The 21461-nt window shown below is 49.6% G+C and overlaps 2 protein-coding genes across 7 annotated transcripts; both read right to left on the bottom strand.

Annotated features, from left to right (window-relative positions):
- Positions 1–2497: 2497 nt before the first annotated feature.
- IL9R (interleukin 9 receptor) lies at positions 2498–16860 on the bottom strand. 5 transcript variants are annotated; one of them, XM_057487851.1, is made up of 10 exons: positions 16280–16860; positions 13861–13974; positions 13444–13642; positions 13136–13314; positions 12468–12613; positions 11569–11770; positions 10953–11058; positions 9514–9598; positions 7448–7886; positions 6028–7349 (listed from the first exon to the last, which is right to left on the bottom strand). In XM_057487851.1, the coding sequence occupies exons 1-10, from the start codon at positions 16434–16436 to the stop codon at positions 7249–7251; spliced, it is 1728 nt and encodes a 575-aa protein (XP_057343834.1). In that variant the 5' UTR covers positions 16437–16860; the 3' UTR covers positions 6028–7248. The 5 variants fall into 5 exon arrangements, with proteins under 5 accessions (XP_057343837.1, XP_057343834.1, XP_057343836.1 ...); XM_057487853.1 differs by having other exon boundaries at positions 11614–11770; XM_057487852.1 differs by having other exon boundaries at positions 11569–11767.
- Positions 16861–17003: 143 nt separating this feature from the next.
- Positions 17004–21456, bottom strand: POLR3K (RNA polymerase III subunit K). Of its 2 annotated transcripts, none has more exons than XM_036916037.2 (3): positions 21262–21456; positions 19993–20080; positions 17004–19488 (listed from the first exon to the last, which is right to left on the bottom strand). In XM_036916037.2, the coding sequence occupies exons 1-3, from the start codon at positions 21370–21372 to the stop codon at positions 19361–19363; spliced, it is 327 nt and encodes a 108-aa protein (XP_036771932.1). In that variant the 5' UTR covers positions 21373–21456; the 3' UTR covers positions 17004–19360. The 2 variants fall into 2 exon arrangements, with proteins under 2 accessions (XP_036771932.1, XP_036771931.1); XM_036916036.2 differs by having other exon boundaries at positions 19448–19488; positions 21171–21372.
- Between the last annotated feature and the right edge of the window lie 5 nt (positions 21457–21461).

Raw genomic sequence — 21461 nt, 5'->3', positions numbered from 1 at the left:
CTCCATGACCACAAGGTACGGGAAAAATTCTACACAAGGCACAAAACACCAACCACACAGCAAATTGTTGATGTATTCGATAACAATAAATTAAGGATTGTTCACCAAAACACATTGTAGAATGAAAAGAGAAGCTACAGAATGGGACAAAATATCTGTAACACATATAACCAACAAATGACTTGTATCAAGAAAGTATCTTCAATTTCTAAAATAAATGATAAAAAAAATTCCCAAAGAAAAACTGGCACTTCATGAAGAATTTAACCCAATGGCTAATAAATAGGGAAATGTGTATTAAAACCACAATGAGAAACCATTACATATCAGATTGGCAAAAATTAAAAAGTCTGATAATACCAAGGGTGTAGAGCAATGAAAACGATATTCTGCTACCAGTAGTATGATGTTACACAACTACCTTGGAAACCTGTTTGGCATTACTCGGTAACGTTGAATATAGAGATGTCCTATGACCGAGCAGTCCTAACCCAGAACTCATGAAGTCATACACCCAAAGAACACATGAACATATATACCAAGGGACAAGAATATTCATAGCAGCACTGTTCTAGATAGATCACAATGGGAAACACCTCAAATACCTTAAAGAGTAGAATAGCTAAAGTGTAGTATATTTATGAATAGAATACTCTAGTGATAAAAGTTAACAAACTAGAACCACATGCAACGACATGGATAACCTTACAAAAGTAATATTAAGTATAGAAAAAAGGTGGTAGCAGCCCACAAATGTATACGTACTATAGGGAGACAGATGGGAGCCAGAAGCAGATAGGTGACTACTGCAGTAATCCAGGTGAGAAACGGTGGCAGTTGGACTTAGTGGTAGTATCACAGATGGGGAGAGTGGAGAGAAGTACGGTGTCTTTTGAAGTTATAACCGATAGAGTTTGGGTATTAGGTGTGAGAGAAAGAGCAAAATTAAGGCTGATAACTCCTAGATTTTTTACCAAATCAACTAGATGAATGGTGGATACCATTTAAATGAGAACAACTAGACTAGGGGAAGGGGGACAGACATAGTTTGATGAGGAAAAAGAAATAACTATGCTTTTATGCCACCACCTTATATTGTGTTCATACTAAGTACTATGGGCTCAGTTGTGCCATGTTCCCCAAACGCATGCGTTGAAGCCCTACCTCCCAACGTGCTGGTGTTTGGAGCTGGGCCTTTGGGAGATGATCAGGTTCAGATGAGGGCATGAGGGTGGGGCCCTTGTGACGGGATCAGTGTCCTTAGAACAAGAGACACCAGAGAGCTCCTCACTCGCTCTGTCTGCCCCACATAAGAACAGGGAGGGTGGCCGTCTGTGAGCCAGGAAGAGAATTATCAGAACCTGACCGTGATGGTGCCCTGAGCTTGGATTCTATGCTCCCAGAACTGGCAGAAAATTATTTTCTGTTGTTCAGTCCTCCCAGTCCTGTGGTATTGTGTTATGGCAGCCCGAGCACACTAAGACAGAAAACAGAGGGGAAAAGGGACACGTACTGCCCGTGACAGGACTTCTAAAACTGCCCCTCATTTCCTTTCCTTTGACCAAACTCCATGCTGGTTACACCCTAGAAAACTGTTGTACATAAGGAAACAGGCGCTAGGGTTCCCGTGGAGCATAGTATGTGTATAGCAAAAACTGGGAGCCAACCTAAAATTCCATTAAGAGAATGGACCAACCGAATTACAGTATATTCAGATAAACTATGGCATATATATATATACTATGGAACACCTCCGGCTTTTGGAACTAATGAGCTAAATGAACTAGAACTACATATATGTAACGGGTCAATCTGAACTACATAATGAATAAAAAATGGCAAGTTGTAGAATATTATAGAGTGTGATATTTATCTGAAGTTTGAAAATATGCCAAATATTACTCTACATAATTTGTGAATACATATGTTTGTAGTAATAATACTAAAACATGCATGTAGATGGGAGTATAGAATTATGTGAAGTGTATAGGTGGTTTCCAATGTAGCGACTTTGAAATGTAGGAAAGGTAGAAGTATTATTCTCTAAAAAGCAACAGGAGCAAATATGGCAAAATTTTAAGACTTGATGAAGCTCAGTGAACCGCCACACTTTTCTGACAGTTGAAGGTTTGACAACTTAAGTATCAATAAAAATACTTTTTTGAGGGGGGGGAATACTCGAAAATGTCTTAATTTGGTCATTATTTCATTCCTGAACAGCTGAAGGACCTGTTTGACAATCTTCATTTTGACTCGGGCCCAAAACATACAGATATTTCTCCAGAAGAGGTACGTTTTTCAGACTCCAGATGAAGTTCTCCCGGTGGAAACTACTTAACTTTGGGTGATGGAATTTCTAAATCAAAAGTGAGAAACATAGACTCTTGACATTAGAGCAACTCCTGCTTGAGCAAAGCGCAGGCCAAAGGGCAGGGGATGCTGAGAACTGCCACTCTAAGGGCCTTCGACTTGCTCCACGCAGGTTGATCCAACCAAATGCTAGTAACATCGGGCCTGCACAGGATCTCAGTTTTGAGAGCACCCACTTGGTCCTGAAACTGCGAGGGGATAGGTAATACCAAGCAACAAAAGGAACTGGAGGCGGATTTGGACAACCCTGCTCTCTCCCACACAGCTTGCCCTGTGCTTCTTGTGCCTCTCCAGTTTCTTCTACTACTTTCCTCACTGCCCTCCAGCCACAATGGGCGCCCTGCTGTTCCAGGACATGCCAGGCACATTTACAGCTCACGGCCTTCACACTGCTCTTTCCCTCTCCCTGGACCCTCTTCTCCAGATATCCACATGGCTAGCACCCTCATTCTTATCAGGTCCACAAAAGTTACCTTCTGTAGTCAGCCTCCCCAGCCACCCCACCTAAACCCTCAGCCCTCTATCCAATACTTCATAGCCCTCTCCCCTGACTGTTTCTTCCTTAGCACCTGGCACACATTGCTGTCTAACATGCACCGTGATTCACTTCTAACCTTCCTGTCTATCCTAACTAGAAGGTAAGCCTCACTAGGGGCAGGGGCTTGTTTTGGTCTGTTTTGTTCAGTGTAATCTGTGTCCCCATGCCTAGAACAGTGGCTGACATGGAGAAGGCCTTACTCAAGCAGTATGTGCTGAATAAATGAATGTTCATAGGGTCAAAAATAGACTTTGACCACTCTAAAGTTCTAAATGGCCTTGAGCCATGTTACACGAATGGGGAAACTTAAGTTGAGATGGATAATTAGTTGTGACTATGGGGCTAAGGGAGGACCTGGGTCTCCTGACATACAGTCCAGACCCTCACAGAATGAGTGCTAGAAGCTTCTTGGTGGTCACCACGCAGAGTAGCTTTCCAATTTGTTGGAATCTCAAGTAAGAAATGCATTTTACATCGCGACCAGTGTACAGACAGCCCACCACACAAAGGAAAAGTAAACAACACAGAGACCATTACATATGATGTGTTCTAGGGTCTTGTGTTCTATTATATTCATGTAAGAGTGTTCCTCTAAATTGATTTTTAACACCCACTCGCATGACCTGGAGACTGGAAACCTTTCCCTGGGGCTTCTGCTATCATGACCATGTCCTTGTTAAGTGGCTGTGTAAACCTCTGCTCGAATACTTCCTGGAGGAGGTGGTTTACTGACATGGCCCTGTGTCCTTCCTTGTGCTGAGCTAAAACCTGCCTCTGCGACATTACTCATGCCACTGCTTCCAACTGTGGCAGCCAGAGTCATCTGGGACAGGATCAGTCCTTCCCCCACATGCCTGTCCCCCACATACCTGATGACGCCACTCTGGCCCCCCAGAGACTACTCTTCTGCACAGTGAGCCTTTCTAGGTCCTTCAATTTTGCTCTCATGACACAGCTTTCAGTTTTCTGACCATCTTGTGTATTAAATATCACTACAAATCACAAAAACACTGTGTATAGTAGGCACTGAGAACACTGCCAGGTGTGTAGCTTTTGGAGAGCAGTATTAGAAGTAAGAATGGAGATGATGGAGAGAAAAAATACTAATTTTATACCATTCAGTACCATTTGAAATTTTTACCATGCACATGTATTACTTTTATTTTTAAAGAAAGTAAAATAGAACACTATTGTTGGGTTTCCAACAGCTCAAGAGTCCATTCAAGGAAGGCTATGAGTCACCTTTTATAATGTGGCACTGCTGGCCCATGCATCCTGCAGGAGACCTTCTCAGCTCTGTGTGGAGAAGTGACAAGAACACTTGGAACTGACTTGGCCTCAACTGGCTCCGCCACTTGGTATCGCAGAGCTCGTCTCCCTTAACAGTACAGTCTGAGCATCAATACCAATGTCACAATCATCTGTTGATAAACTAAGACATGAAATAAAGAAAGACCTCATACATAATAGGTGTTCAATAAATGTTTGTTGAATGTGAATGTTGCAGCTAACACACCTGACTTCTCTGGCCCTTCTACCCTTTTGAATCCTTGGATACCCACTCGAATTTCTGGTGGCTTGATTCCTGCTCTTTACTAATCTATCGTAAGCCTGCCTCGTAGCAGCTGACTCCCTCCACCTCTCACCCTGACGCCCATCTCCCAAGGACTTTGTTTCCTCTATTACAAAGCTCTGACAAGTCCTACTCATAAAGCTGCCCTGTACTTTCTTGTCTTATACTTAAATGAATAACATGAAATTTACCTCCAGCCCATCTGTGGGCCAAGCAGCAACCAAATTCTGGTCCATAGCAGTTGGTCCTTCACTTGTGAATGACTCGGTCCTGGTCCCTGCCATCCCCAGGTCTCCTGTGTACTCTGGGTCCCCCAGGACTGCCCAGCTGCTGGAAGCTTCAACAGCGCAGCCACATCCCCAGCAGAGCAGTTGCAGCTTCTGCCACGCCCCCCAGGATTAAAATACTGCACCTCTGTGGTATCTTGAGTGAACGCCATGATTCCTGGTGCATATAGAGAAACTAAGAACTTACCATCTGCAAAGGCATGGGGTGCAGTTAGTGGGGGGGTGGAGCAATGGGGATGAAGCACCATAAAAATGTACTGCAATGGCAAGAGAGGAAGGTTTTTCCTGTTCCCTCTAGGACTCCCCAGTCCCCTGCGAGACAAAACTGGATGCACAGCAGAGCAGCAGGTGGTCAACTACACAGCAGAACTCAGTGTCAGCAACGCTTGGCACCTCTGAGAACTGTATTTGCCATTTCAGAGTGAAGAAGTAAAAGCTGAAACTTCAGTGGCAAAAGGCATATTAATGAGAGCCACAGGCTGTGCAGAAAGGTTAGAATAAAGACTGTTCTGTAACAGACACTCATTTAAATAGCTCGTTTCATTCAGAGGATGGTAGAAGATTTTACTGAGCACTCCAATCAGTTCAAAAGTTTTCCTAAGTAAACTAAGTAAAATTAATAAGTGAAGAAAATTTCCTAGAAATACATTTAATTAGAAGAGGCTATTTTAATCCAAATTACATAAATACTCAGGAATTTCTGTTTTAGTGGATGTCCACAGATGGATTTTCTCCAATTTAGTTGAAAACTATTGCAACCAAATGCTTAATACATTTAACATCCTAAGCCATTCATGGCTGAGTAAATATGTGTTAAATAAATAAACAGAATGTGAAATGGTGATTATTGTCAACATAGAAAAAATCTGTCAGTTGACAAACATTTACTGAGCACCTACTATGCTCCAGGGGCTGTGGGATAATGTGGTCTTGGACTCAGAGTTTAGTGACTGTCATTTCTGGGTGATAGGATTACTGGTAATTTTTAATTCTTTTCATATTTGTAATCTCATTTTCTCTAATGAGTCACTAAAAGAGTTTCTAATCAGAAAAAAACAGGGTTATTTCTATTTGGGAATAAAAACATAATAAATACTGCTTTAGCCTGTAATATGGACTTGTTTCTGGCAAAGAAGGAGTAACAGGGACCGGGTTTACCCCTCTGTCTGAAATAACCAAAACACAGGACAAAACATCTGAAACATGGTTTTTAAGTTTTTAGACACCAGAAAATGAAGGACAGTGCTCCCTGGGAGAAGGAGAGTTTGTCCCTGCTTCCTCCCTTGATGGAGGCTGTGGTGCAGGGAGCCCTGGGAACTGCGCTGAGGAGGCAGAGCATCCAGGGAGACCAAACAGCTGGAGTCTGCAGGGCGCATTCCAGAAAACAGAGAGCTGCAGAGAGAGAGAGAAGGCCAAAGGTCTGCAGAATGGACCCCTTGAGGACTTGGCAGGTCAGTGTATGAATGTGTGGAAGCTGCTGAAGTGGGATGGGAACTATCAGGAGGACTCACTGGGAGCGGCGCTTCAACACACAGGGGGCCGGGAGCGGTGCCTGCTGCTGCCGACCAGGCAGGGGAAATTCATGGTCCGCAGACACTGGGCAGAGAACTCAGGAGGGCCTTGCGTTAGTGTTGGGGAGTAACCATCCCTAGACTAAAGCCAGCCCTGGTCCCACCTATAAAGTACTAAAGGCAAGACACAGAAGCACCAAACTGCTTCCAAGTAACTTAGCTGCATCTACTCAGAGAGGTTTGATGAACCAAGCACAAAGCTACACTGAGACACATCATTAGCAAAATGCCCAAAAGTTGACATAGAGGGAAACTTAACAGCGGTCTCTCTCTTTCACACACACACACACACATGTGCACACACAAGACACACTTCAGTCAGAACAGTGCGAGGGCCATGTCCTTGTCACAAACAATGGAAGAGAGGAAAGCAGAGCAATGTCTTCAAACGCTAAAGGGAAAACACTGTTTACCTAGAAGTTTACACCCAATGATAATATCCTAAAAAAATGAAAGTAAAACATGGTCAGTATACCTCCATGATTTTCTGCATGTTCCTTCCTTCCCTTGGGTGGAATGCTCTCCTTCCGTTCTTCTGCCTGGCTGATGTATTCCTAACTTTCAAGAACCAGCTCATAAGTTTATTGGTACATTTGTTTTTTATGAAGCCCTTCTTGAGTATTTACTATGTGCTTGACACTGCTAGACACCAAGGATAAAAGATCAGTAGTTAGGACAGACCAATTTCTTAAGCTTACTGCTTCCTATGCAGCATATGTAACAAGAAGTACAAACATGCCTACGTAATTAAATGTCCCTGTGAGGTACAATGGTGCCCTAATGGAAGCTGAAGGCAGAGGCCCTTCCCCACAGGTGCAGAGTGGAGGGGCGAGGGGGTCCTCCTGCTTCCATCTGGACAGGAGGTCTGACCACTGTATAAGTGTCCCTCTACACGAGGTCCAGTCTCAGTCAAGGGTGAGCTCCAAAGACTTTAGTCCATTTTCCCCAAAACAGACAGGGTGCAACTGACCAGGTCAGGGCTCTATAACTTTCAGGATCAAGACCAGCATCTGCCAAGGGTAAAAGAGACGAAAATGCCACACAAGTCCTCATGCTACCTATTCAACGGGGTCTTGCCTCTGACTGTGAACAACTCCCACACAGGTACCTCCTTGCTGGGGATCCAGGTTAAGCTGGTCACGGGAAATGCCAAAGGCCACGGGCAAGATGGACACAGAGCTATGTGTGTCTCCAGGGATAGTTGAGGGGCAGCATGCCTGGTAGCAGCCCAGAGCACAGTAGCCACTGCTGCTGCCCTGTGATGGCAAGGGAGCTGGCCCAGGGGGGCTCACAGGGCCCCAGTCCTCCTGGGGGAGGTAGGCAGGTGGCTGTCCTCTCCACTCCATGTGCCCAGCTGACAGTACATCTGCTGGGAGGCCTGTGCCAAGGCCCTCTTCCTCCTCTAGGCCCAGTGATTGCCAGGGAACCCCTGTGTCATAGGTGAGCATCGCAACGGCCTCCTGGACACTGGACTCTGAGCCTTCTCGTGGGGTACCGACGTAGTCCTGGCTCAGACTCCAGCCAGCTCTGTGGGCCCCTGTCCAAGTCTGGAACAGAGCAAAGACGGGAGGGGAAGGCTCAGGCTACACCTTCAGGCCGCAGCCTGGGAGCAGCCTTGCGTCCTCCTCCAAGAAGCGCTCCTGACCTCCACACACAGAGGCCAAGCAGCGTCTGAGCTCAGAACATTCTGTCTTCCTCTCATAGGACAGCCAAGCCCCAGGTGGGAGCCCTAGTTCCCTCAGGACCCTCATCAGTCCCCCAGCACAGGGCCTGGTGCTCACAGTGCCTGAGCCAGGCAATGTTGGCGGGTGCTGGACAGAGAAACCCGACTGCTGCTCCTGACACCTTCAGCAGCTAGAGAAAGGGCAGCACCCTCACCCTACATGCACACACACACACACACACACATACACACACACACACAGGGCTGCTGTGGGAACTGGCACCTTTGGGCTGAGGCCAGCAGACTCCGGACTCCTCCATGAGACAGCAGGACTCCCCTACCTCCAAAAGGAAGCTGTTCCCTTGGTGGGAAACAAATGCACTACACACTCCAGACCCTCCATCTCTGTCCTTTTCCTGGAGAGCTGACCCATGGCCCCAGACCAGCACTTGAAGGGTCTAAATGACCCTGGGCCATGGTCTTGGTTCTACAGAAAAGGGTCTGAGGGCCTGTGAACCAGGTGACACAGGCCAGGGGCAATCAAAGTCTTTGCCCCCATCAGCCTTTGTCCACAGCTGCCTCAGGGGACATGCCCATCGTCTTGGGGCATGAGGTGGGCCCCACCAACGACACCATGGTCCCCTTTAAGCCCCCAAGCACACTCTGAGACAACAGTCATGAAAAGTTGGCTGCCTGCCAGGAGAGAAAAGGGCTAGGAGGTGGGAGGCGCTGCAAGGCCAGAGGGGAGACCCTGGAAGAGCCGGTTGGTGGACCCTGGGAAGCACCACCTCCTGTCCTTTGCCCACCTGGGAGGGTGGACACCAGAGATCACCCTCTGGAGCTTCTCCCTGGTCCCTACTCCTGCTTAGGGGAGCAAGACCAACCGGGCAAGCAGGGAGAGGAGGGGTCTGCACAGAAGGTCTCATTTGACCTTCCAGGTTGTTTTCAGCTTGATTTGGCTTGTGGGAGCACCTGGCACCACAAACGGGGACATGCAGAGTCTGCTCATGGGCCATGGTGCCAGTGTGCTCCCAAGAGACCCAGGAGGGGCCAGGCACTCCACAGTAACCATCGGAGCACTGCCCATAGACCCGTGAGGGCCCTGTAAGAGCACACAGACTCCCCGTGGCCACAGACACAGCCACCTTTGGGGAAGAAGAAGGTACGAGACAGCTGGTGGGTGCGGATGGTGCCCACGGTTCGCACCTCACCTGGAAGGGGTTGCTGTGAACTAGAAGAAACAACATCAGTAGAGAGCCTACATGTTTTTCCATCAATAACGGAATTAGAAAGACAAGAACAAAAAATAGGCAACCGAGAAAAACACGTACTTTTTTGGCCCACTTGAGACACTATGTAAATTTATATACACCAAGAAAGCTCAAAGCACTGACAAAGGCTCCCCTGCCCACCCCAAGTCCTCCCAGAAAGCCCACATCCTGGGTAGGGCAGATATCTGGGCAAGCCCGGCCGCGCCCCACCCCCACCTCCTGCAGCAGCCAGGCACGCACCTGGAAGTTCCCATCGTGCACACTGTAGAGAGGCTGGAAGAAGGCCGCTGGAGAGGGCACATGCTGGTCAAAAGTTTTCTTCACCCTGAGGCCAGGGGAGGACAGTCAGAGGCCTATGGCGACCCGGGGGTGGGGGGCTCTTCCTGAAGCCCGAGTCCTGGGCGCATGAGGTCACTGCAGGGAACTTAGTTTCCTGCCAACTGGCAGGTGACTGACCCTGACTCATCCTTGCTGCTGCCATGCTCTCTCTTTCTATTGGGTCCAAACCTGCTCTCGAGGCAAGACCCGACACTGGGCACCCTGTGGCCTTCCTGGCTAATGACCCCATAGAACTGATAGCTGGGAGTGATCAGGCATTTCCTCAGCCTGCATAATGAGCCAGCACCTGCAGGAACCGCACCTGTGCCATTAGCAGACAGGTGGCAGCTCTCTGCCCCACCTGACCTCTCCCTAAGCACTGCATCTACTTGCCCAGAATTCAGTGGTCCTCCCACGCGGATGCCACAGAAGGCTCCAGCCCAGTAGGTTCAAATCAACCTCACTGACCTCCCCTGGAGTCTGGCCCCTCCAGTTCCCCACCTTGGGGGTGACATCATGGGTCACCGATCATATCGGATCGGCCCACGTGTTCCCTCTGTTTTTCTTCCTAAGACCCTGGCATTTCCCTCGACTTTCCTCCATGTCTACTTCTCTCACCAACTCAAGCCAAATATCTTCTCTCCAGATCCCAGCGCTGGCTCCCTCGCAGGTTCTCCCCAACCCCTTGTACCCCAAACATCCATCCTAAAAACATAAACCATATCACGTCACACACTATCTAACACACCTCACGCACTTCCCTTTGCTCTGAGGATGAGCCTGGCGTCCTCCTCAGCCCTCTCACCAACCCCACCAGGCCCCACCAACACCTCTCTCCCCCACCCAACCTTGCTCTCTCTGTCTGACCTCCTCTCACCTTCTCTGCTACCTGTCCACACCTGGCCAGTATCCTCTGGCACCCGGTCTTTGATGAGGCCTCTTGTACCCTGATGTGTATGATGGCTTATTTCAGGAGGGCCCTGGTGTCTGTCTTGGTCTATGACATCCACCAAATGAGCAATTCACCAAGTAACCTTCAGAGGCAAGAGCCGAGGACCTCAGGTCACTTGATCCTGGTGACTCTGAGTCCCTGCACAGCTCTTTGGGGCCACAGACAGCCCCAACACCTGGCAAGTTGGGAACTCCCCTCTGTCCAGAGCAGAGGCCTAAAAATCCCACGACATCCAGGACCACGTGGTGGGGAGGAGCACAGGGAAAGGGGTTGCTGGTTTGGCTCTCGATGCCCCACCTGACTCACACCCACACAGGCACACGCACTCAAAAGGAAACACAAATTCTCACACACACACATTCAAAAACACATGCACACACTCAAACACACACGCCCCTTGGCTACCAACCTGGGTGACAGCTTGAACAGGACAAAGGTCAAACTGGTCAGCAGGAAAAAGATGAAGACAGCAACAAGGGTGCCGTGGGGCTTCCCCAAAGCAGGTGTCAGGCGGCCTACGAGCAGGAAAGGTCGGGGCAGTGAGCGCGCTCAAGCTCTGGATGTTTCTCCAGATCCATGTGCGTGGCAAAGGCACCACTAGGAGTGCCCTGGGCCACAGAGGAGAGTTCGACATGGGCCTCAGAGGTTTGTGCCACCCCTGCTACAGCACACTGGGTAAATCACACACCCCTGTGCCTCACACGCCCGTATGCACGGTCATCAGGCTCAGCGAGCACTCTTAGCACCTCTGGGCCATATCCAGGCTCCAGAAACAAAAGCCCCAGGCCTAGTGTGCAGACATTGCCCACACCCACTCCCAATGATACCCAGTAACTACGGGTTCCTGGGAAGCCCACTGCTCAGCAGGAGTTTGTTTCCTCCTTACACATGTCACATCTCCAGGGGAGAGTAGTCAACTACGGCATGACTGCTGCAGGGCGGGGATCCGGGAGAGTGAACAGGTGGAAGTGTGGGATGAACGGGGGAAGGAGGCCACGCCCAGACTCCGGCAGGGCAACAACCACCTCTTATCCAGGGAGAGCGGAAGCTCACGGCCTGGCTCCACTCACTCCACAGGCCCTCAAAGCGCTCCTCCTCTGCCACTTCATCCTCCGGTGTGGCCATCTGGACACGCAGCCTGGCCTCATAGCTGGAGCCAGGGTCCAGCTCAACAGCTTCCAGGATGAGCCAGGTCACCCCAAAAATGCGATCCTTGTACCGGGCCTGCTGTGGGGTTAAGGAAGGTTAGCAGTTGCTGAAGGTGAGACTGGGCCCACTGGCCCTTGAGAACATATGCACATGCACATTCACAAATGCACAAACACGTGCACACACCAATGCACAGACACACACATAAATTCACACACACAAATGCATGCACAAATGCACATACACGTGTTTCACATAATTAAATGCACATGCACACACACACCTACACACATAAATGCATGCTCGTGCACAAATATACACACGTACATACACATGCATAAACATAAACATGCACAACCACTACATGTGCACACACATAAACATGTGCACACACAACCACGTACGTTCGCATGGACACACTTACATATATACATGCATGCACATTTAATTCATTTACCTATATGCACACTTACACACATGCACACACGAACATGGTCACCACACTCACTATACTCATACACTCAAACACATAGGATTGCCCTGTGAACACTCATACATATAAGCACACACAGGCACCCTTACATGCTGACACATGTGTATACACACACACAAACACATATGTGCACAGTCACACTCATCAGGCTTGCACAGACCTACCTTGGCTCTGGTCGCCTACCCTCCTCCTAATCCTGAACTGACATCCCCCCGTGTGGGATGAGGAGCATCCCTGGGCTGCTGTCCCAGAGGCTCCTGGGGTAGCCAGCTCAAGTGTTACCTCCCAAGTCTCTTCCTGTTTCTTGAAGGCCAGTTCATAGCTGAGGAGTGAGGTCAGTGGCTCCAAGGCAGGACTGATGCTCCAGGTCAGGGCACAGTTGCCAGAGCTGACATTGCTATTCAAGTCCAAAGGAGGGTCCAGCTTCACTGAAACAGAATGAGGCCATATGAGGGTGTGTCAGTCAGCACGCCCCCGACTGGAGATCTGAAAGATTCCAGTGGGACCTCTCAAACCAGGGGCCTCACCAGGAAACAGGTTCAGAGAACCCCAGGTGGGACAGGATGTCAATGACTTCCTCCAGCCCCTGCACCCATACAAGGTGATTTCAAACTCTTGCCTTCCCCTTCCCTTTATGAGCTGCTCCTGGAAGCACCTCCCAGGGTCTCACTATAGTTCTTCCTGCTATGACTGAAGTACATTTCAAGTAACTTAAGTTGTAACCTGTGCCCCAGCTCAAAGCCCTGCATCTCATCCTCCTCTAAAACCCCACCCTCCAGTAACCAGGGGTCCTGCCCTTCCCGGGGGCCCAGCCTGCTCATAGCCCTGGCTCTCTCTTAGTAGGGCTGAGAGCCCTCATGGGCCATGGGGGTTATGAGCTGCAGGGCCCTGCCCCCACCTCCCAAGCAGCCAGATGCCTCCTGGCCAGGACACCCCACTGCAGGCCTCACCATGTCTCCGGGGCAGGTACTGTGAGTCCACCAGGCTGACCTGCTCCTCCCCAGACACGTCATGGTGCAAAGTGATGGAGAAGCTGTCAGAAGGCACCAGCACCTCCTCAGGGGGAAGCAGCACGCTGCACACGCTGGCTTGGAAGACACACCTGTGCTTGCTGCCTGGCCCGTGCTTGCTGGAAAAGGCATGTGTTGGCCAAGGGACTGCTGCACCAGCCGGTCCCCTGCTGCTGTTATCATGGGGACCCTATCTTCGACCCTGCCCCCTGCCCCCTTCTCAGGTGTGCCTGGCCCTCCAGCCTCACCTGGTGAAGAGGAGCCATGACTTGGCCCCCTGGCTTGGCTCTGGGGCAGACCAGTGGCAGTCAATCCTCAGGATGTTGTTGTTGAGGCAGGTGACAGTCCCAGCACCTGGCCCTGGGGAAAGTGACACAGTAGCTGCTGCTCCAGGGCGGGAATGGGTGACGGTGAGGCTCTGGCAGCTGACACCCTGACAGGCGGTCCCTAGAGATGGATCCCTGAGAAATTCATCAAGGGCAAGTCTGGAGGCCTGCGTGGTGACAGGCTCTGATTCGTCATGCATGGGTGGGACCAAAGTCCAGATTGATTCCTGGATGACAAGTCCCAGCACAGTTTGGGACAAACCCTTCCCTGTGGAGTCTGACAGAGCACAGCCCTGCCCTGCCCCACTCTCCACCCACCTACCTCTCTAGTGCCCTCACCTCCTCCTTCCCCTGGTGCAGAGGCCCCCAAGCCGACCCAGGTGCAGATGCAGGAGCAGATCAGCAGCCAGGTGCCCATGTCCCGCATCAGGGCCCCGTTCTCCAAGGTCCGACCTGCAAGGGATTGAGCTGAGGGGTCCTGCATGGGAACCACCTTGGGAAGTTCTCCCCCTGGATGCTCCTGGGGGGTGCTCTGAGTGGGTCACCACCTACTCCCTCACAGGGTGCCTTCAATAAAGACCTATACCAGTGTTCTGCCCAGGAAGTCATAGGAGGACAGCAGTGAAGTATCCATGCAACAGACAGTGCTTCCTAAACTCTGTCGGAGCACCCCTGTTCTGAGTTCCCCTGTGAGGGAGAGCGGCCCAGAAGAGCTCCTCCTCCAACACTTTGTCTTCCAGTGTGGCCATCTGTCACCACCAGCAACAACTGGAACCGGGGTCCACCTAGACAGCTTGACAAGATGAGGCTGTGCACCCTGACAGTGCAATCCTTGTGCCAGGCCCACTGTGGGGTTAGGACAGTTAGCAGGTACTGAGGGTAAGGCCAGGTTCATCAGCCCTTGGAACATATGCATGGTGCCAGAGGTCAGCTAGAGACAAGGGGCTGGGTATTAGGAAGTGTCTGGGTGTGGGGAGGCTGAGGACAACCTATCACCCCTTTTGCAGGTCCAGATGGTGCACTGATAGCTCCTAAGCAGGAAGCAGGGCCAGCCTGGTTATGCAAGCCTGATGGGTGATAAGGAGCCGAAACAGCAGCAGATGTGCACACAGACCACAGCACGTAAACCCTGGAGGAGCCAACACACATTCACCAGGCAGCAGACACCACTCCAAACCCACCCCCACGCCCGTAGCAGCCTATGTGTGTGCTCACAGGACAGACCCCTATTAAGATCAATGATCAGGAAGACCTCACCGTTCCCTAGCATGGAGCATTGCCTGTCACTACCAGCAACAGCATGGGAGGCCGTGGCGAGTTCACTCACCCTTCTGCAGCACCTACTGGATGGAGATTGGGGAGCAGCATGGTCACAGCTCACCCTCAGGGTGTGAGGACAGGGTCAGAGTGAGCGCTGAGACCTGAAGGGGGCTAAGCCACGGCAGTCCCTTCCCAGGGGATGGCCATTGCCCCGGCGTTTGGGGGAGCCCTGCATCTGTGCAGAGTCAGGCCAGGGCTCCTTGGTGCCTCACAGCTTCGTGTCAATTGCTGCAACAGCTTACTGTCCCTTTTACACAGTGTCCGTTTCACATTTTTTTAATGGGAAGAGATCCCATTATTTTCCCCACCCACCCAAGAAGTTGGCAGACACACAGGTGAAGTGTTATGTAAATAGACATTTATCCAGCATTGTCTTTTCTCTGATGGAAGAAGAAATTCAGCCCCTGGCTCCCCAGGAGCAGCTGAAAACTGGGCAACACGAGGACTGTGCTAGGAAATTGGGCTATAAATGGAAGCAGGAACAGGGTCCCCCTTCGGACCCCAGACTCTGGCACCTGAGGAAGCCATGGGAAGTGCCGATGCTGTTGGGAAGAGACTGCTTGAGGTCACTGTGCTTCCTCAGGTGGCGCTGACAGCAGGTGGGGAGCCAGAGGGACCAAGGCAGGAAGACCAGCTGGGATGAGGAGAGAGGAGGCGCAGAGGCGGCTACAGAAGAGGCAAGTGGCACCGAGAAGCGTTTTCCACATGAATTCTGAGAGGGGCAAGCAGGAAGGGCGGCTACGTATGTGGGCAATGGCTAGAATGAGGGTGCTAACAGCGCTTTTGGGGGAGTCTACTCCTCCCGTACCTGCCAAATGGCATTCTCTGCTCACAATCCCCCTCACAGCCCCTCTGAAGCCAAGTCAGAAGGCTCATTGCTATGCCATCTCCCTACACCAGGCCCCACTAGGGGAGACCGTCTGCTGTGTACCACCCCCACTGCACCCAGCCAAACAGGGTGAGGAATGCATCCTGAACCACCCACAGGTGCTGCCCTTGCCTCTGGGAACCTGGGAGGGTGGCTCCTGGACACTACTTGAGCACAAACTCCCCCCTCCCCTTCTTCTGCTTGGCTGAGTTGCCCGTCTTCTGGAATCCCACCCTCAGCTGCTGCCCCTTCCACTGCTCCAAGGAGGGATTCCGACTCCTGGCTCCTCTTCTGCCCCAAGGTCCCCCAAAGGAATGGGGTCCTGAAAAGGGCTTGAACCCCAGGATCTGGACCTCATCTCCACTCGTGGCTGTCAGAGCTGAGACCATCCAGTCACAGGACACTCACTCACACTCATCCCCACAAAGGTCGTGAGTCTCTTGCAAGATGAGAAACTGCCTGACACACAGTGCTCTCCCCTCTGCCCAGCAGCAGTCACGACCCCTCCTGGCCCGGAAAGGAGAACCGTGATCAGCGTTGCAAACCTGCCTTCTCTTGGAGATGACTCACCTTCCCAGATGCATCGGCCAGATCCCACGTCAAGGCTGAGGGGCCCCAACCCTCCAGACCTGCAGGTGACTTGCCTCCGACTGTCCCTGCAAAGCCTCTCAGCCCGAGTCCGGAGATAACTGCAGCAACCAGTGATGCGAGCACAGGCCGCCCACATCTGAAACCACGAGCACGCAGCAGAGCAGCTGTCCCCAGTAGGGCTAAGAGGTGGTTGTCACCACTAATCACAGACCCAGGAATTATGAGGTGGAACAATCTTTCATTCCCCATGACACTCAAAGTTGCCAAACATGAACTTTGGTGATTCTTCCATTGATTGGTGGATGAGTATCCACTGTATTCCTCCACCAAAACACAACTGAGATGCATTTCACCAGCCCCAGAAAGCGAGGAAGACCTTGACCAGCATTGCAGATCTGCTTTCTCTGGGAGACGCCCTAGGCCAGGACACCAGAGGTCACTCTAAGGCAGTGCTCCCAAAGCTACACTTTCCAAGCTTGTCCGGACTCCCAGGGCCCTTGTGGCTTCCAGGCTTTTCTGGAAGAGGTGCAGGTTCTCCTTCAACAGCTAAGGCAACCTGTGAGCATCGGGTTGGAGAGGGTGTTAAACAGAAAGGTAATGCAGTCTGTTACAAAAATAAGAATACCAAAGGAAAAAATGGGACTCCCCTTTTATCTCACCACTGAAGTCACCCATACGAGAAGTTAGCACAAATCACTCCAACTTCTGAATTCACATTTTTAATGTCAATTTTCAACATCTTTCTAGGTCACCGCATAGCCAATGACTGAAACGGTAGCATGTGCCATGACTGAACAATCCCACCGATGCATTTAGATGGTTGCCTATAGATAATATCTTAGTTTTTTAATTGATATAATTGACATATAACATTAATTTTGGGTGTTGTGCTGTTTTAAATGAAGGTAATTAAAACCCTATGCATGGATATTTATTTACCATGTGTACTTCTGTACAGAAAATTGCTGTGGATGGAACTGTGGGGTCTAAGGCTCAGCATTTTAAAATATTGATAGATAGTGCCAAGTGGTCCTCCAAAAATATACCTTCTTCTACTCCCCCAGAACTGTGAGAATGCAGGCAACCCTCCCCAGCAGTACACATCAGCGATCTTTTTATTCTTTGCCAATCTGATAGGAAAACACATTGCAATGTTGTTTTTAATTGACACTTCCTTATTAGTGATGATAAGCATCTTTTCATATGCTTCTTGGCTGTATGTTCTTTGGGGTACCAAATAAGGTCACATTTCAGTGTGCATATTTTTATGTGTGAGTGTGCACCCGCGTTCTGTGCATTAATACATCCTGGGCATGGTGTGGACACCCCAGAGCTGCAGCTCTTTGGAGACTGAGAAAGCCAGGACCCACAGAGAGATGGAAGCAAGGGCTAAAGCCCAGGAAAACACCTTAGGAATGACCCGAGACATAATCACACTTCTGTCTAATAGTTAAATTTCAAACAGCTTAGCCTAGGTCTTACCTATTACGACCACATACTTTTATACTCCCTGGAGCCATCCCTTTTCTAGCAGCCTAATCAAGAGAGCTTCCTTCTCTTGGTCTGTCAGTGTCCCTCCCACCTTTTTGAAGCTAGAATTTACTAACCCAAGATCAGCAGACCACACAACCCACACCATGATTCCACAAGTAGAGAGAAAAAGGGGTGGAAAGGGAAGAAATCCTGGAACAAAAAACCCACTTGACAGAATACTGTTCTAACTTACTATGAGAAATTTTCAATTTTCTCTGTAAGAAAATTGTGGAAGTTTGTTTGCTTGTGTTTTCCTACACTTTGGCTCCTGCCCCACGAAGTCTAAAATATTTACTATCTGGCTTCTTACCAAAGCTTAGAAACCCCTGAAATAGAATATTATTATCTCCATTTACACATGAGGAAACGAAGGCAGAGGTTCAGAAACTTGACCAAGCTCTCATAGCTACGGTGCAGACCGGAGGCTGACTGCAGGGTGTGTGACCCTCACCCCCGATCCAAGCTGCCTCAGCAACAAAGGCAAATGGCAAAGTTGCCACCTAAGGAAATAAAACTAACGGCATAAGGAAAAGATTAGCTAAAGATAACACCCACCTGATAAAATCACATTTGTTAACATTGGAACTATTTTGAAATAAAACAAATTATAGATAATGGCGGCTCAGGACCTGTTACAGCAATATGAAAACAATCATGTCAAACTTTAAAGATCAATCATTTCTGGGAAAGAAACCAAGTGCCTCCAAAAAGTAAAGATCTGTATCAAAAACACAAATTTAAGTCCTGTGGTTTCATTAGTGAAACTTCATTATTAAGAAATTTGGAAAACAAATTAATTCCAAGGCCATGAGCAAGAAATTCACCCACTGATAACCTAGACCCTAGCCCCACCTAGTCAAAGGTGTTCTTTTTGAGAGTGGAAAGATGAACAGAGAAAGTACAAAGTATGAAAACACAGTATCCTATAAATATACTGCAATCCTAGGAAACAAGGATAGAAATGATAAATCAAAATCTACATTATCAGCAATTCTATGACCAGTTTTCTGTGAGTACAGTAGCTGATTCTGGAATGGTGATTTGCAGTTGGATGCCTACCCGAGGCATTCACTTGAGAACACAATATACGACTTCTCATTTTAATTAAATATTCAGAATAGATCTTGAATAAATAAGTTTGCAATAAACAGTTAAATACTTAGAGATTTCTAATGTACTGAATGAATAACTTTTCCTTTACTGGCTCTGCACACAGTTTAAATATTTCAGAGTAATGGTAGATGGTGGGGGGATGTCCACTGCCCAAGGTGAGCAAGCAGGACCTTAAATGGAGCGCTTAGTTATGGATACTCCTCCCCCAACTCACAACCTCCCTGGACATTAATGAGCTCATCCACTGAGTGGTAGATGGGATACATTTCCCAGCACCCTTGCTAGCTATACTAAGAGACCCTAAAAGGTTTAGCTTCCTGTCACACCAGGAAAAAGAACCTCAGGACACAGAGAGCACACTAAAATATGGGGAATGAGATAAGAACACAACAACATAGTTGGGCCAGCCTGGCCCTAGTCCCTCCAGCGGTGTCCACACTGAGCACTGCAGCACTTGTAGAAGGTGGTCATCGGCTCGTCTGCAGAGCGGGTCTGAAGCTGCATGAAGTATGCACGAGGATGTTCGCATTTGGGACACGGCTCTGGCAATGAGAAAAACAAACAAGTGACCCACATATAAAACTGATGCTTGTGATCCACACACACCTATTAGAAGTAAGTGTTATCTGAAAGGGCCAGACATATAGACACACCCACACACAGTGCTCATCTAGGGTCCTGTGCCCAGGGTTTAAGGCTGACAACAGGGGTATCACTGCCACTCCTCTCACCAAGGAGAGCCAGGAGACTTGTGACCTTGGAACACTCCTCTTCCCCTTCCCAGGTTCCCCTTTTCTTCTCAAAACAAGTTAAAGACCGTTTGAAAATAGAACACACAAGGTGAGTTATGGCTGTCCCATGCATTCTGGAATCCACACCATGTGTGACTTTAAGGTTTATGCCAATATTGTTTGTGTAACAAATAAACTATTGAAAAAAAATGTTTTCTATTTACAGAAGCCCACTTCATATACACCACACACTCTGATGTGGAGGGGGCACAGGGCACAGCCTCACACTTATCCACAGCTCAGGTTTTTCCTCACCTGCAGTAGAGTCAACATTTTCCCACGCAGCTGCTCCACCGAGCACATCGTCCACTTCTTTCAGCTTTGGGTATTTCCGATTTGTTACCTAACAGAGAACAGCAAGTCTTCAGACTCTCCAAGTAAGTGAACAGTACACACCTGGGCCACCAAACCATACCTGCCCTCAAGTGTCTCCCCAGTCTTCCTTCCTTCAAAACAAACTGGACAGATAGTATATAAAAACCAAGTTTCTGCTCTGTGAGAGCTCTGCTAATTCTGAAGATCCATGACTGGGATGACCCACAGAAAAGAGAGAGCCTCAGAAGTCAGAGAACGTCTCTGCAAGGACTGGATGATGCCCCAGAGCAGAAGAAAAAAATGGCTTAAGGGTGACACTTTTCTTCTCCCACACCTCTGTAATACTTGATAACCCAAGAATAGAGAAACAAACACAACTGAAGGTAAGAGTACCACTTATCCGGGTAGCTACTCCCGAAAGCCTGACAGCTCTCAAAGCAAGTCGTCACCTTTGGCTTTTTTCCCAAGTTTTAACAGACATCCTTGAAATTTCAGGGTTACATAAGAGTTCACTCTTCCCAGTTTCAGCCTCTAAACTCCCACCACTATATAGTGAAGCAGTACGCAAACATTAAGAATGAGGTAGCACCAATGTGCTCTACTTATAAAAGTAAAGGTGTACAAAGGAAAATAAATTATGATCTACTCTGTACCATAGATACATCCAGTACATTCTAAGTTACGTCCTAGGTGTTCAGACTTGAACGTAAGAGGAAACTACACAGAAAAAGACCCTGCCCTCCCACAGCTTACGTCCTAGGATCAGTAAACACAACACGTAAGTAAACACAAGTATACGGGAACACAGTGAGTTCAACAGGTAATGAAAACAGGGAAGATGAGTTGGAGGAAGAGGCTGCCGTTTTAAACAGTAATCATTTCAGTAAACACGAGACCAAAGACTGACATGACGATCAGGGGGAGGGTGAACCGCGCAGAAAATGTGTGCAAAGGTGCTGGCAGCGGTGCCACGCGCGCGGTGGCCGAGAAGCACGCGGACGCGGAGAAGCAGGCCTCGGGGAGGGGGTCGCGGTCGGGTCCAGGCGGGCCCTGGAGCCTCGGCTTCCCCCTGCGCGCGGCGGGGCCGCCGAGAGCTTCCGGGCGCGGACGGGCCTCACCGGACTCGCGCGGGCGCCCGCCCACTCTGGCCGCCGCGAACAGGGAGGGAGACGGACCGGGACGCGGCAGGAACGCAGGACCAGACCGCACCTTGCGGGTGATGTTGTGTACGTAGGGGCAGGTGTTGCAGGCGAAGCGGTGGCAGCGCTGTCCCTCCTCCACGATCAGCCCGTTCCCGCAGCCCGGGCAGAAGAGCAGCATCGCGCCGCCGGGATCTGCCGCGAACTCCCGGCAGCCCCTGCGGCCCTCCCAGCAGGCACTGCGGCAGTAGTCCCGCAGGTGCGCGTTCC

This window comes from Manis pentadactyla, chromosome 10 (assembly GCF_030020395.1).
Source record: "Manis pentadactyla isolate mManPen7 chromosome 10, mManPen7.hap1, whole genome shotgun sequence".
NCBI lineage: Eukaryota > Metazoa > Chordata > Mammalia > Pholidota > Manidae > Manis > Manis pentadactyla.
This window is presented reverse-complemented; position numbering and strand designations above follow the sequence as displayed.

What these genes read in the sequence shown, in the direction of transcription:
- IL9R (XM_057487851.1), bottom strand. Translation starts at nt 16,436, where the DNA reads ATGTGGGCGGCCTGTGCTCGCATCACTGGTTGCTGCAGTTATCTCCGG. An exon ending in TCATGGCTCCTCTTCACCAG is followed by an intron (nt 13,315 to 13,443) that starts GTGAGGCTGGAG and finishes TGCCTTTTCCAG; the next exon opens with CAAGCACGGGCCAGGCAGCA. An exon ending in TGCACGATGGGAACTTCCAG is followed by an intron (nt 7,887 to 9,513) that starts GTGCGTGCCTGG and finishes GCTCTGTTCCAG; the next exon opens with ACTTGGACAGGGGCCCACAG.
- POLR3K (XM_036916037.2), bottom strand. Translation starts at nt 21,372, where the DNA reads ATGCTGCTCTTCTGCCCGGGCTGCGGGAACGGGCTGATCGTGGAGGAG. An exon ending in TACACAACATCACCCGCAAG is followed by an intron (nt 20,081 to 21,261) that starts GTGCGGTCTGGT and finishes GTTCTCTGTTAG; the next exon opens with GTAACAAATCGGAAATACCC. An exon ending in AAATGTTGACTCTACTGCAG is followed by an intron (nt 19,489 to 19,992) that starts GTGAGGAAAAAC and finishes TCTCATTGCCAG; the next exon opens with AGCCGTGTCCCAAATGCGAA.